Raw genomic sequence first — 16,610 nt, forward strand, 5'->3', positions numbered from 1 at the left:
AGTGTGAGTAAATGTCATAAAGAGTTGACATAATGTAATGGAAGGTTGACGCAATGCAATAGCAGTGTTCTGCTATAAGGCAGTGATGGCGTTCCATAGCGGCCTACAGAGATAATATGATACACTCATTTCAAGCTATGATGTTAATTTCATGTCAATACCTAGTGTGACCACAGGTCTGGAAGAAAAGTATTATATATTGATTAATTGCTATAAGGCCATAATAAATACATTGCTAAATTTTAATCCGATTCTTTTTTTAAAATCGAGGCGGGCAGGCGGCTCTTATTTCATAATTTTTATTTTATCAGTTTTGCAGATTTTTTATTGACCTGGTCAATCGGTATAATTCTATATAAAATACATATGATTTCTTTCGTTTGAGGAACGAATTAGACAGAAATCAATTTCTACTCGGTGTGATAATAAATTACTTTTTCGGAATTACAAGGTTTTCATTCGAATACCTGGTGTATATCACGTGGTTCTTTAGAACCGGTCTCGTTAGCAAGGCTATATAGAGGTGAATAGTGGTTTAAATACCAGTTTAGGACGACACGTAGAGCACGATAAAGTTTAAATCTCAGATACAGAACGAAGTGGCGTAGGGCGTGGTTCATCGACATGTTTAGCCATTGTAGATGATATGAAATCACAGAAAATAGAGTTGGAGAGAGATTTGACAGTGTGGAAAGCGAGGTCATCAAAGAAAAGCCATCATAGATCTTGTTTTTATAAGATAAGTATTCATTTGAGAATACAATTGATCAGTTTTTGAATAAGTAATACATGTAAATAAGTGATAACAAGGTTTGTAATAGAGAGAATTTGAAAACAAATACATGATTGTATTAGATGATGAGATTCGTTAATTCTAGTCAGTATATGATAATAGAAGTTATTTCCAGAAATAGATAATTTGTTTTGTATAAAGATAGATTTGTTAAAGGAAGAAAACTGGTGTTTCTGAAAAGCAAAACAAATACGTTACGTTAATTTATTTTTTAATTAAAACAAGTGTAGATTTCATAAGATATTATATTTGCACTTATATCCAATTAAATATATTTGTTTATCATTTTAAAACGTAATAAATGCATCAGCATTATATCAAGGGTATTTCCTGAGTATAGAAAATATCGATCAATTAAAATTGTTTGAATTTTTCAATTTCAGTTGCTTGCCATTTTGTCAAATGTGCTACTAAAATGAAAAGTTTTAGATATGTTGAAGAGAAAAGAGTATATTCTTATGTTTCAGGTAGTTACATGTTGGGGTTGGTATCACGATGAGTATAATGAAGAAGGTGATTTTAAGATCTCCAGAGAAGTACGGTAGATTTTTTCTTTGCGTTTTATGCCAATTAAAAGTTAAATTTCATGCGGACTCCATCACAATGGAAAAGAGAAGCATTTCATATTCTGATTTGTGCGTATATATAAAAATTCGTTTTTCGATTTATTTTAGTAGATCATTCAATCATGAATCCTTATAGTAGAGTATGGGGCATAGATAATTTTTGTTTGGTATCTATTAACCAAGTATATGTATTAATGACATATAAATTTTATAGAAGAAAAAACGAGTTTTACTTGTCTTATGATTAATGCTGGACATGTACGGCTTTGTGAAAGAGAATTAAAGGTTTAGAATATTTGCATTTTGATTTACATTGTAGTTAAACTAAGGTTTCATTTGAATTATCTACTTAAAATTGAAATTAATCAATTGAGTATTAATTTAAAAAAAAAAAAAAAAGAAGATTAAGATGGTATAAAATATTTATAGGAATGATAATTCTGCAGTATTTGCAGTGTTTTTAATTGGCTTGATTGAGTTTTCTAGAAAAAGAGATCTAAGTATTTAGTTTCAATTCTAAAAAGTTTTGATAACAGATACTGAGTTTTGTCGGTATGATTTCGAGTAAAAAGGAAATTTTGTCAATGAATTCTAATTTTAAAAATGATTCACTAAAATTGAATTAAATCTTTTCTGAATATTAATTTCATGGGCTGTTTTGCACAATATTCGTGTTTGGTAGTGTTTGGAAGATTTGAATTTTGATAATGTTGATATATTTCATTTTATAATGAAATGATATAAGGAATGTTTATTAATTGGCAACAATTTTTGGAGTATTTACTTTTATTGAATTTAGTTTTCACTGGAAAGCGATTTTTATAATACTGTAGCTATTTAAAAGCTGTTATTTTTTAATTTAAAACAAAAATAGAATTTGAAGGGAATTCCAACTCTAACCCAGCTTAGCATAAAATATTTTATGGATGTTAATCATAACGCATCTATCGTGTTTGGTTTTTGGCGGGATTGATTCCAGTAGACAATGAGAAGTACAAAATAGTCTAATGAAAAATAATATTTCTGTTTGAAATAATATTGAGTTGGGTTTGAATTTGAATAACTTTGCCACAATTTAGCATATCATGCTTTTATGAATGTTTTCCAACCATGTATATGGTATTGTCATTTAGCAATCTATTAAAGATTGTTTTCATTATACTGCTGATACTATGAAATAGAAATTGATTGGATTCGAATGCTTTGCACATTTTATCATAATATGATATTATGTTATAGATGCTTATCCAACTACATTTGTGGTGTTGCCATTTGGCGAGTTGGTTAAAGTAGAAAGTGGGTTCTTTATCATACGAGTTTGAATTGATGGATGTTTGTCCAACCACATATGTGATGAAGTCATTTAGTAAGACTGGTTTCTGTAGAAAGTGTTTTTGGTATAAAAGTAAAAGTTTATAATTTTCATGAAATCAAAGAAAAATTGATTCGAACTTGAAGTATTTGATAAATTTTTCACATAGTATGAATTTATGGATGTTTTTTGAACCGTATTGTGGTGATGCCATTTGGCGAGTTGGTTAAAGTAGAAAGTATTTCTACATATAAATTACAGTAAAAGTTGATAATTCTGATGAAAATAAAGTAAAATTTAATTGGAATTTGAACTTTTTGATAAATTATAAAATGAATGTATGGATTTGTATCCAACCACTTTTGTGGTGATGCCATTTGGCGAGATTTGTTTATGTAGAAAGTATTTCTACAGAAGTAGTAAAGTAAAGGTTGATAATTTTGATGAAAATAAAGTAAATTTTGATTGGAATTTGAACTTTTGATTAATCATATCATAAAATGAATGTATGGAATTGTATCCAACCACATTTGTGGTAATGCCATTTAGCAAGATTTGTTTGTGTAGAATGTATTTCTACATAAGTAGTAAAAGTAAAGGTTGATAATTCTGATGAAAATAAAGTAAAATTTAATTGGAATTTGAACTTTTGATAAATTATATCATAAAATGATTTTATGGATGTTTATCCAACCACATTTGTTTTGATGCCATTTGGTGAGATTGTTTTCAGTAGGAAGTATTTCTACAAAAAGTAAAGTTAATGTTGATTATTCTGATGAAAATAAGGTTATCATAACTTGATTATCAAATGGATGTTTATACAAACACATTCATGTTTTTCTTAATTAAAAAAAAAAATGATTAGTGCAATTCATAAATTTTGAACTTAATGGTGGAATTTTGATTCATTTTATCATTTAATGATAGTATGCATGTTTTGCTAGCCACAATGATGATGACTTTGATTTTTTAAATAGATTAAGAGAGAGAGAAAAAGAGATCCTATACATATTTACTAAAATATCAGTTACAAGATATATGTATCTATCAGTTTTCTAACATCAAATTTGTTCTTCCAGGTATTATTGGTTATATTCTTCTTACGTTTAATTCAAGCACCATGAGGTATTAATCGGTGTACCAATAATGACAGAGTTTCAAAGAGGCACATATCCAAGGAATTGAGATGGGATTCAAGATGTTTCACAGGAATGTGTATTTTGTGCTATTTTGATATTGGATGATGAATATACTTCTATGTATTATGTCGATTTGATTTGATATATTTGAAGTCTTCTTCCCTGGGACTTCACGATAAATCGTATGGTATGCGTTGAGTTTGACTTGAAACTATACTCAAAATTCAAGTGCAGCAAGCATTTATCGATGTATGGATAGGATGTGTGCATAACATCAAGACTTTTACAATCAGACTCACATGGTGAATTGCGTTATGGATTTTCAAAAGACGGCGGTGTATTTTTATTTTTTAGGATGGATATACATGTATTGATATTTTCCCGCGTTTCGCTAGTATAGTGAGAAAATGTTGTATTAATGACAAGATAATTATTTATACGCATGTTGTGTGGATTGGTCAGAGAATGACCAATAGAAATTGATTTTGAGATGTAGTAGAGAACTGTTTTTTTTTTTTAGGTTGGTCACTTCTAGCCGCCGACTTAAGCGAGCTACAGCTAATTTTTTTTTAAATTTATGTATAAAGGGTATAAGTGAAGAAATTTATATACATATATTTGATTTTTTTAAGGGTTTTATTGGTAGGTTGTGAGGTCCGTCGCAACATTTTTTGCATCCAGCGGCACTTGGCAACGGACACAGGTTTCTAGAGTTTTTAAAAAATTATTTTTATCTCTAGTTTTTCCTGGCCGGCCCTGATGCTTTTCATGTTTATCACAAAGAATATTTTAGAATTATAATAGATGCAGCAGTTTTGGGGGATTCATACACAATGTCCTGTGTTCTATATATGTATATTGATGTACTGTTTATAAAATACAGCGTCCAGCGCACGCACCGCTGGCTGTCATGCATAGAATGTTGTTGTTTGTTTGTATAAAAGTAATGGAGTGAATACATGTATTTTTTTTGGTGATTATTTAATTGTTTTCAAAACATTTTATTGGAAAATTTCTGTAAAATTTGATGTATTTATTGTTTGAAATATTGAATGACTTATGATTTATATGGATTTTGTTGGATTGAATTTAAAATCAATGATTTTATACTTTCATTTTCCCGTTCTTTGTATTTAGAGCTACTGCGTGTCGTTGCTATGTCCAAATGGTGTGTTTGTTGTTTATTGTACTTTCATTTGAAAGTAATGAATGGATTTAGAGTAGAAATATGATTTCTTTCGTTTGAGGAACGAATTAGACAGAAATCAATTTCTACTCGGTGTGATAATAAATTACTTTTTCGGAATTACAAGGTTTTCATTCGAATACCTGGTGTATATCACGTGGTTCTTTAGAACCGGTCTCGTTAGCAAGGCTATATAGAGGTGAATAGTGGTTTAAATACCAGTTTAGGACGACACGTAGAGCACGATAAAGTTTAAAATTTTAGCATGATTTATTCAATCCAACAAACTTGTATATACAAATTGATTTTCATATTTTGCATATGTTATGTACACTCAAAAATAAAGCTACTGCGTGTCGTTGCTATGTCCAAATGGTGTGTTTGTTGTTTATTGTACTTTCATTTGAAAGTAATGAATGGATTTAGAGTAGAACCAAATAAATTCATAGTAAAGGTTTTATTACCTCTTACTTCACATCATCATAATTTTTTTTCAACATGAGTGACTCTTGTTTAAAATATTATGATACGCATGTATTACAGAAATTACAATCTTTTCAGCTGTCAAAATCATGTCCACTTTCGCGAGATTTAAAATGAAAGTAGAATGGTATCTAGATGAATACCGATCCCGATCAGAACTAAGAAGATTAAGAAAAACAGAAATAAAAAAATTGAGACGTGGGTATAAAATCCGGGCGGGCAGGGATGAGAATCTAGGAATATTTTATTATGGCCTAATGTTAATTTCTTGCTCAGTGTCTCAGAAAACATTCACAATCAATCCTTGCTAATTCTCAAACTCATTTGGATTGAGATGAAATGTACGAGTTTATAAGGATGTGAGATACGAGAAGTGTTTGGGAACCTACAAATCACTTTGAGATACTGATAATGAAAATATTGGCATTCAAGGTATTGAAGTTCAACTATTTTTTGAAAATGAAGAGAAGTCTTTTCTCTGTTGTAGGAAAGGATACAGTATTTCACTTGGCTCACAAAGTTTTGGAATAGTTTATTCATGTAGTATCTATAGTAAGGTGAAAAATATTTTTATCACAATTATCCTCAAGTTCTACCTACCTGTTCCATCTTTTCGAACACCTCGGGTTTGGCTATAGAGGCGGGAGCCTCCTCAATGATCTTCTGATGTCTCCTCTGGATGGAGCAGTCCCTCCCAAACAGAGAGATGGCGTTACCGTAGTTATCGGCCAGGATCTGGACCTCCAGGTGACGGGCGTGGGTCGCCAGCTTCATGATGAAGATGGGGGATCCCGGAACCTCAGCCTGCACCTATATATAGAACACAGGATTCCTCTTTTAGACCCATCATAATTGCATGTAAAGAACTTGTTGATGAAATTTTAGAATTGAAACTCAGTTGGAAATAAAATGAGTGTATTTCTTTATAAGCAGATTCCTTATTGAGGATTCAATTTGGCATTATCAGCAAAGGTTCTGATCAGGCTGGCTAAAATTTAATATTCATTGACAATTGAACAATTCATTCTTACTAGTTGTAATCATTATCTCTCTTTACATTATAAAACCGCTAAAACTACCTCTCACTAAAAATATATTTTTATACCATTTTTTTTTCATAAACCCTATAAATTTGCTTCTCACTATAATTTTCACTTATATGGTATCTCTCCATATCCCTGCACAAAATTTCTTGCCATTATCTATGCATTTTACATGTCACAACAAAATAAATTATTCCTATTCCCTACCTGTCTGAAGAGATTGGGGAAGTCGTTGGCATTCTCCGCCTTCCTGGTGCCCTTCCCTCCCCCTCCCTCCGAGGCTTTGATCACCCTCCGAGGCTTTGATCATCACGGGAAACCCGATCTTATTGACCCTCGTCAACATCCGCGACACATCCCTTCCTGTTGAGGTCCTGGGGCACACTCACTGGGTAAAATATTGTCACTCTTAGAGTAGTTCAGGGTCAAGCCTGGAATAGAAATTTTCAATAAAATTATTTTCGCGAGGTCCAATTTTCAGGATCATGATGCAGTGAAGAAAGACTGTTTCATGGTGATTTGTTTTTGTGGATAAAGAGGTGGATTAAATTTTATGAATTACAAAGATAAGAGGGTCTCTTCAATGACATGCAATTACAGCAAAAATGGTTGATTTCACAGTATCATAAATATTTAGATATAGTGCCTATTTTTTTTTCTACTTTTTACAAAATCTAATACTTTTTATTGATTGTTTAAAATCCCTGGTAAACACAAAGAGCCATATATTAGTATAATATACTGACACGCAAAAGAAACGCAACACCCTACTTTGGGGGAAATAATTGTGTAAAGTAAAGAATTTTGTATCTAAAATTATGGATATCTTCAATTTGGTAAATATCGGTAATTTAACGGTTGAACAATTTTCGTACCATAACCGGAAGTCAAGGTTGAGTCTGCTTAACAGAAATCAAAGATTGCATGTTTAACAAAACATTTGGCAATATTATGGGAGTTTTAAGGGTTTATACTTTTCATCTTAATTAAAACAGCAATATTTCAATAAATAAACTCTCCTTTTGTTTCCCGTTACAATGCTAAGGCTTCTCGAAAATAGCTTAAGTAAGCATTCCCATTGCTCTAACTGGAAAATCTGAACGTAAAGGTAATAGAGAGTTGATGATGCAAAAATACACTGCATTGCGCCTCAACGGGGTCTTATGTATCATATGCATAAATTATAGTCCTTGGACCGGAAGTCCAAGAGTTACTACAATGCGTTAAGTTAGAGAAAATTCGACCTATCATCTTAAAAACAGGCATTTAAAAGTGTCAAAGAATAATTCCTTTGCTCAGATCTCGATACTGATTAACCTATTGTATCGTAAAAATTAAGCTGCAATTGCTGTTTAGGATATTCTTGCATGTTGTTATTGAATGGCTGGGAGGGGGGTGTTTTAACAGTCATATGTTATTTAGTAAAGTTAAAAGACAACCATTTAACATTTTTATCAAGCCCCGATGTTCTGAAAAGTGAGTCTAGCCTTACTGTATTCTTTTTTGAAAATCATTAGATAAAAAAATTCAAACCTTTGCAGATTCATATAACCCGTACGAAATTCAGAGGCGTATTACGCCTGGATTTTTTGCAAATCCTGGCGTACAAGAGACGTATTCTTAAAAATACGGTTCATTTTCAGGCGTATACGTATTTTAGCCAGAAATACGTCTCCTTTTTTCCAGGCGTAAAATCTAAATCCGGGTGTATTTTTTATTTAGTCTCTTTGGCACAAGGAAAATAAAACTTAGAAAATTTCAAAAGGCGTATTTTTGAAAATTCTGGTGGATTTTTTAACTTAGCCACAAAACAGTCAACTCATTCTCTTTTTTTAAAAGTATTGAGTTGCATAAGAAACATTTTTATGATATTTTATAACTTAAACAAAAAACCCAAAGTATTGCATGATTAAATACATTGCAATATTGTATTTAGTTTGCGGATTAAATATCAAAGCAATTAATTTTCATAAATTAAACTGATTTTTTTTAGAACTTTACTATGCCATGGACCTGAACTTTTGTCATTCCCTTTTCATTTTTTAAAATTGATATTATTTTTATTAACACAAATGATTTTTATAACTATGATAACTGTAAAGTAAATAGTATATTCTTTGAACTTCATGATTTGTTTAGTCTCAGGCTATACACATACATGTTATCACATCAATTAAATGTTTTTCTTATATTGATTTATATTTAGTATATTCAGTAACTATTACATTACCATCTACTTTCACTTCCCTCAGCCTAACCTGCTGGGATTGTGCTAATTACTTACAGATGTGCTGAGCATGTTTATTTAGGAACGACTTATCTGTAATGTTGTAAACCTTTCTAAGAACGGCTTATCAATTTATATCCGGTTTGTGTACAGCAGTTCTATTTCCCACCCTAATATCATTTAAAATAAGTGAATTCATATAGTGAATACACCTTGTTTATACATTGATGAAATTTGATTTTTATGTTCTGTTAACAAAACAGCATTTTTTCTTCAAAATTACAAATTGTACTGAGTAGAACTTCCAGAAATCATAAAACAGTTTAGCTAACTAGGGGGTTGTAAACAACAGCATCTGCATCCAAGTATTTGCGCCAATTTTAAACCACCAGGCAGGTCATGCCAAGAACAATGAGATTAGAGAAAGCCACAACAAAGCACAGAGGGTGTAGAAGAGGTAATTATTTTGAAAACATAGCTTAACATTGAAACTATTTATCTATGAAAATAAAAGACAACTGCATTTGCTTTTGATTTGCAGAGCCAGATGTTAATGATTGAAAATTGGGTCAGTAGTATTTTGAATTACATAAATTATTTTCTAGTGTTTTTCTTTTTCCAGAAAATGATTTACATCTAAATCCTTATTACAATTGGAAAATTAATTGAATGATGAAATGGTCATAAGAGGAGGAGAAAAGATCTTGCAATATTAAGAGTTGACCAGCAGCATAGCTTTCCATAAATGCAATGCCAGTGAACTGCAGCCATTGGAAGATTGCATCAGGAAGAAGATGACTGTTTGCAATGCCAGTTATAGAACATTCAAAATTCTTTTTGTGAATATTTCAATCTATGAAAATGTGATTGGGGAATGTGATGTGAAACATGAATGACGGAATTGCTTGTGATTTACATCTTTTATGCCAATTTAGGAGTAAAGAGAATGACAGGATTAATCGACATGTCATTCTCAAAACTGTGTTTCACTGTGATTGTTGGAGTGTTTCAACTGTTACTCTAAAACTCAGCCTTGGATGTTTAAATGCTGTGAAACGGTTAATAATTATTCTAACATGTAACTGTGATTTGAAATAGTAAATGTAAGATTATGATTTTAAATTTTAACGACAATCCTTTATTTGAATCTCATTCACATTTTATCATGTTTATCACACTGAAAAATATTAAGAAAATAAAAATGATGTATGCTAAGCTTAATTTGTCTAATCTTTTTTACATGTAGTTAAAAATATTTGTACTGATTAAAAGTTGATTGTACATTTATATTCATGCTATTGTTGTAACTCCCATAGCTGTAATATAATATTTAATTCAAATCTATTTAAAGCAGGCGTATTTTTTGTACAGGCGTATTTTTTTGTACAGGCGTATTTTTTTATACGGGCGTATTTATTTTGCAGGCGTATTTTTAAGGGTATCCTTGAAATCTAGGCGTAATTCTATTTTTAAAATTTCCAGAGGTATTTTGAATTTCCAGGCGTACTCATTTGCATATTTCGGCCAAAAATACGGGAGGATTACGCCTCGTGTACGCCCGTATTTTACATTATACGCCTGGTTTTATATATTCATTTCAATAGAGATTTCCACAAGGATTTTTTAAATTAAAATACGCCTGGATTTGTTTAAAAATACGTGACTTAAATTTCGTACAGGCCATAACTGCTTGTTGTGTTTCTTTTGCGTGTCAGTATATATATACCTGGTCCACTCCATGGCATGTGGGGACGTTTGCTGTCTGGGCTACAATAGAGGAGGCAATCTTGTCACCCAGGGCCCACATAGCTCCCTCTGGTGGACCTGTTCAACAACAAGAAAAGATAACTCTACATCCTATTTGAAACAAGTTAGACGAAGATTATGCCCCATACAGATATGATTTATAAGTTAATAAAAAAATAGTTCTGTAAAATCACATATTTTCATGGGGTTAAATTTTCAAGGTTTAAGGAAAAATTAACTTTGCAGGACTTGATTCTGTGATTGGAGGATGTTTAGTAGCAATGTATATGACATTTTCATTTTTTGTAGAGGTCATAAATTTGTTGGTCTTTCCATGCCTCAAAAACAACGAAAATTAAACCCCCACGTGAAATAGTGATTTCACAGTATTTCACAGTATTTCTTTACAAAATATATTTTAAAATAATTTTCGCAAAATATATATATGCTACAGTGTCTAAATTTGATATATGAGAGTATGTCTTAAAATTGATTAACTTTACCAATAAATATGATTCCCTTTTTATGGAGAAGTTCTGGTAACTTGGGATTCTCTGAAGCATGGCCCCAGCCTGCCCAAACAGCCTGAAAAACAGAAGATAATTATAGATTCTTACATTGTATACATGAATACATTAATTTCATAGGCATCTTATCAAATACATGTACTAGAATACCAAATATAACGGAATATCAAATCTGAGTAGTTTTTTCAGGAGATAGGATGTATTTAAAAATATAATGTTCAAGTGACATTAAATTTACTATTTAATGATTCTAAATTTTTCAGATATTCAATAAGCTCAGGACTCTCTATGATAATGTGACCTTACCACAAACCAGGTTTGAATATTTACCTGTACTTGAGTTCTCTTGGCTATATCCAGGATAAGTTCTACATTGGCGTAATTATTGTTGTTTGTACCGCCCTGTACTGGAACATACTGGTCTGCTAATCGGATGTATTCTGAAAGTCAAAACAGATGAAAATTTCATTAAAACAAAAGGAAAAGATTAATCTTGGGAAAATGCACAATGAGAAGTGAAGACGTATATCAATTATCATTACATTGGAGATAACAAACTCAGAAAATCAACAAGAGGCCCACTGGCCTTATAGGTCACCCGAGTATCATGTAACAACTTTTCAGCGATTGTATTTGGCTTGTGTTTTAATCCAAAAGCCATGAAATTCACAAATTTTGAAGGAGGCACCATTGCTTATCAAAGGGCAGATTTCAAAGCATTAATTTATTTTCAAAGTACCTCCCTGGTGCCCCTGACCCAGTGGCCCTGAAATAATCTATTTTGAAAGAGGCCCCTTTCTTCATTATAAGTAAATTAATAAAAAAAGTCCCGAAGGAGACGGAAATAAAAATTTTCTTTTGATAAATCAATTATTAACATTTGTTCATTCTTTTTTATGCTATTCTAATACTAGTAGGCTCCTTACCACTGGACACATAATGCTTACAATAGGAAAGTAGATTGATTGATTGATTGTATACTGTTTAACGTCCCTCTCCAGAATATTTCACTGATATGGAGACGTCACCATTGCCGGTGAAGGGCTGCAAATTTGGGCCTATGCTCGGCACTCAGGGCCATTGAGCAGGGAGGGATCTTTATCGTGCCACACCTGCTGTGACACGGGGCCTCGGTTTATATGGTCTCATCCGAAAGACCGCCTCATTTAGTCGTCTTTTACGACAAGCAAGGGGGTACTGAGGACCTATTCTAAACCGGATCCCCACGGGCATAGGAAAGTAGAACATTTAATTGCTTATTTCATCATCTACCAGTTTGGACCAGTTATATAAATTTTGTGATGTTGATCAAAATATAATATTTTTAAAAATCAATTCTTTAAAAGTCTCTCAATATATCTTCATATTTTGAATATGTGTTATGTAAATGTGTAGACAATGTTCTAAAATGTTCTTGATGCCTAAAATTATAATTCCTACACTGTATCATAAAACAGACAGGGAATATATTGGGGAGTAGGGTGAACATTTGTTTTTCAATTAAGTGTAAAATAATTTTTCTGGCTGATACAAATGCCCAGATAGCATGACGCCGTTGCCTGTACGAAATTTAAGTCACGTATTTTTAAACAAATCCAGGCGTATTTTAATTTAAAAAATCCTTGTGGAAATCTCTATTGAAATGAATATATAAAACCAGGCGTATAATGTAAAATACGGGCGTACACGAGGCGTAATCCTCCCGTATTTTTGGCCGAAATATGCAAATGAGTACGCCTGGAAATTCAAAATACCTCTGGAAATTTTAAAAATAGAATTACGCCTAGATTTCAAGGATACCCTTAAAAATACGCCTGCAAAATAAATACGCCCGTATAAAAAAATACGCCTGTACAAAAAAATACGCCTGTACAAAAAATACGCCTGCTTTAAATAGATTTGAATTAAATATTATATTACAGCTATGGGAGTTACAACAATAGCATGAATATAAATGTACAATCAACTTTTAATCAGTACAAATATTTTTAACTACATGTAAAAAAGATTAGACAAATTAAGCTTAGCATACATCATTTTTATTTTCTTAATATTTTTTAGTGTGATAAAATGTGAATGAGATTCAAATAAAGGATTGTCGTTAACATTAAAAAATCATAATCTTACATTTACTATTTCAAATCACAGTTACATGTTAGAATAATTATTAACCGTTTCACAGCATTTTAACATCCAAGGCTGAGTTTTATAGTAACAGTTGAAACACTCCAACAATCACAATGAAACACAGTTTTGAGAATCATGTCGATTAATCCTGTCATTCTCTTTACTCCTAAATTGGCATAAAAGATGCAAATCACAAGCAATTCTGTCATTCACGTTTCACATCACATTCCCCAATCACATTTTCATAGATTGAAATATTCACAAAAAGAAGTTTGAATGTTCTATAACTGGCATTGCAAACAGTCATCTTCTTCCTGATGCAATCTTCCAATGGCTGCAGTTCACTGGCATTGCATTTATGGAAAGCTATGCTGCTGGTCAACTCTTAATATTGCAAGATCTTTTCTCCTCCTCTTATGACCATTTCATCATTCAATTAATTTTCCATTTGTAATAAGGATTTAGATGTAAATCATTTTCTGGAAAAAGAAAAACACTAGAAAATAATTTATGTAATTCAAAATACTACTGACCCAATTTTCAATCATTAACATCTGGCTCTGCAAATCAAAAGCAAATGCAGTTGTCTTTTATTTTCATAGATAAATAGTTTCAATGTTAAGCTATGTTTTCAAAATAATTACCTCTTCTACACCCTCTGTGCTTTGTTGTGGCTTTCTCTAATCTCATTGTTCTTGGCATGACCTGCCTGGTGGTTTAAAATTGGCGCAAATACTTGGATGCAGATGCTGTTGTTTACAACCCCCTAGTTAGCTAAACTGTTTTATGATTTCTGGAAGTTCTACTCAGTACAATTTGTAATTTTGAAGAAAAAATGCTGTTTTGTTAACAGAACATAAAAATCAAATTTCATCAATGTATAAACAAGGTGTATTCACTATATGAATTCACTTATTTTAAATGATATTAGGGTGGGAAATAGAACTGCTGTACACAAACCGGATATAAATTGATAAGCCGTTCTTAGAAAGGTTTACAACATTACAGATAAGTCGTTCCTAAATAAACATGCTCAACACATCTGTAAGTAATTAGCACAATCCCAGCAGGTTAGGCTGAGGGAAGTGAAAGTAGATGGTAATGTAATAGTTACTGAATATACTAAATATAAATCAATATAAGAAAAACATTTAATTGATGTGATAACATGTATGTGTATAGCCTGAGACTAAACAAATCATGAAGTTCAAAGAATATACTATTTACTTTACAGTTATCATAGTTATAAAAATCATTTGTGTTAAGAAAAATAATATCAATTTTAAAAAAAAGGGGGGGGGGGAATGACAAAAGTTCAGGTCCATGGCATATAGTAATTTATGAAAATTAATGGCTTTTATATTTAATCCACAAACTAAATACAATATTGCAATGTATATAATCATGCGATACTTTGGGTTTTTTGTTTAAGTTATATAATATCATAAAAATGTTTCTTATGCAACTCAATACTTTAAAAAAAAAGAATGAGTTGACTAAGTTTTTTGGCTAAGTTAGAAAATCCACCAGAATTTTCCAAAATAGTCGCCTTTTGAAATTTTATAAGTTTAAATTTCCTTGTGACAAAGAGACTTAGCAAAAAATACACCCGCATTTAGATTTTACGCCTGGAAAAAGGAGACGTATTTCTGGCTAAAATACGTATACGCCTGAAAATGAACCGTATTTTTAAGAATACGTCTCTTGTACGCCAGGATTTGCAAAAAATCCAGGCGTAATACGCCTCTGAATTTCGTACGGGTGGGCCAACGTTGGTTTTTGGTTGTATGGTTGGTGGAGTGTTGGCGTTGGGGAACAGATGTAGGCCCAACGTTGGTCCAACGTTCATATACGTTGGCATGAAAGGAAAACCAACGGTGTTGGACATGTGATATTGGCCCAACGTTGGTCCAACGTTCATTTACGTTGGCATGAAAGCTAAACCAACGGTGTTGGGCATGTGATATTGGCCCAACGTTGGTCTAACGTTCATCTACGTTGGCATGAAAGCTAAACCAACGGTGTTGGGCATGTGATGTTGGCCCAATATTGCCCCATTGTAGTTACATGTTGACAAGAAACATAGCGACTAGGTGTTGGACATTAAGATGTTGGCCCAACATAGGTCCAACCGAGTAAATGTTGAGTACACGTTAGTGGCAAAACATTGCCACTTATTGTTGGTTATTCAATGTTGGCCCAACGTTGGCCCAGCTTTATAAATGTTGACAATATAATGATGCATTGCTCTGTGTTGGGCGTGCTTGACTGAACTGGAGTTGGTCCAATAGTAGGAATACTGGGATTACTAGTACATGTACAGGTAGCCTGTAATGTTTGAGATGAAATGCTGGTCCAACGTTGGCCCAATGTTGCGAAAAGTATTCATCAATTTAGATTTATCTATTGTAAATCGATGGTAATGTAATAAGCAACTCATTATAAACATGTGATCTATATCATATATTGAATGGAAATTATGAGACAATCCTTATAAGTCTGTGAAATACATATAGTAATTATATCTTGGTAGATTCTATATTTAGCATCATTGAATCAAATTTAAAGTGCTGTGTTTTGCAAGTTTTGGGCTCCAAAATAAATAGGTCACTGGTGAAATTCACTTGCTCGGCAGGTGACTCATAGGTCTCCAAGGAAACCGTCATCTTTAACCGCGCACTTTAACAATTCAAAGCGTATGTGTCTGTTTAAGTGAAAGCAAGAATTTTAATCCTTTCAATGTAAGTATAGCTTTTGTTTTTGTTATTGAAATAATTATTAATGTGAAATACACAACATTGTAATGGCCTGCATGTAGGCTTTCAAATTATTGGTACCAGGTAGCTGATTAAACAATTGTAATTGATGACGACCTTAACTTTTATAGGAATTGGCGGGCTTGAACAGAGCAGATATGTCCGGATCTGTAAATGAACGCAAGAATGTTAACCAGTGAAATGTAAGTAACTATTTTGTATTTGTTATTAATAATTACTAATGTTTAATTCAATTTTAAGGATTGCTTTAAAAATATGTGTGATGCTGATGAACATTTGAAAATACTATTTTAATTGATGACAATCTTAACGTTTGCAGGAATTGCCGGGATGGAAAAACTATGGCACGCCGATTGGTTCAAAATTATTTTCTGCACAACGATCAAGATTTTTTACACGAGCTAGATGCAAAATATACACGAGTAAAATAAAAATGCACGTATAGGTAAAAATTGCACATAGTTTGAAAGATTTTAACACAAACATAACGAAAAATACACGATTCCGAAATTTTTTGCACGATTTAGGGGTATAATATGCACAAACAAAAAATCAAAAATTGCACGAGCAGAGGAAACTAAAAATTACACAAACAATTTTACTGCGCATACAGCTGCGCATATCATTATTATGCACAAAGATTATTCATCGTGTTCTTGGTTTTCTGTACTCTTTATCTAC

The 16,610-nt window shown here is 32.1% G+C and overlaps 1 protein-coding gene and 2 long non-coding RNA genes across 3 annotated transcripts; 2 read left to right on the plus strand and 1 right to left on the minus strand.

Annotated features, from left to right (window-relative positions):
- The first annotated feature begins 367 nt into the window (after positions 1-367).
- LOC134230459 (uncharacterized) lies at positions 368-4,233 on the plus strand. The gene is made up of 3 exons (XR_009984356.1): positions 368-743; positions 1,265-1,428; positions 3,754-4,233. It is a non-coding gene; the product is annotated as an uncharacterized LOC134230459 (long non-coding RNA).
- A 5,672-nt stretch (positions 4,234-9,905) lies between these two features.
- On the minus strand, positions 9,906-11,564 carry LOC134230460 (acetyl-CoA carboxylase-like). Its single transcript, XM_062712287.1, has 5 exons — positions 11,549-11,564; positions 11,356-11,465; positions 11,002-11,083; positions 10,479-10,576; positions 9,906-9,929 (listed from the first exon to the last, which is right to left on the minus strand). Exons 1-5 carry the CDS (start codon positions 11,562-11,564, stop codon positions 9,906-9,908), a joined length of 330 nt encoding a protein of 109 aa, XP_062568271.1.
- A 3,763-nt stretch (positions 11,565-15,327) lies between these two features.
- On the plus strand, positions 15,328-16,268 carry LOC134230458 (uncharacterized). The gene is made up of 3 exons (XR_009984355.1): positions 15,328-15,893; positions 16,040-16,111; positions 16,249-16,268. It is a non-coding gene; the product is annotated as an uncharacterized LOC134230458 (long non-coding RNA).
- The last annotated feature ends 342 nt before the right edge of the window (positions 16,269-16,610 follow it).

The sequence above is a fragment of the Saccostrea cucullata genome, unplaced genomic scaffold (assembly GCF_032062105.1).
Source record: "Saccostrea cucullata isolate Sc308-1 unplaced genomic scaffold, CSIRO_AGI_Scuc_v1 ctg5011, whole genome shotgun sequence".
Taxonomy (NCBI): Eukaryota; Metazoa; Mollusca; class Bivalvia; order Ostreida; family Ostreidae; genus Saccostrea; species Saccostrea cuccullata.

Bases quoted from the DNA above. Each gene is read 5' to 3' on its own strand.
- LOC134230460 (XM_062712287.1), bottom strand. The intron at 10,577-11,001 runs GTAAAGTTAATC...GTTGTTGAACAG, and splicing joins AAAGGGAATCATATTTATTG to GTCCACCAGAGGGAGCTATG. The intron at 9,930-10,478 runs GTATATATATAC...AATATTTTTCAG, and splicing joins CATGCCATGGAGTGGACCAG to TGTGATAAACATGATAAAAT.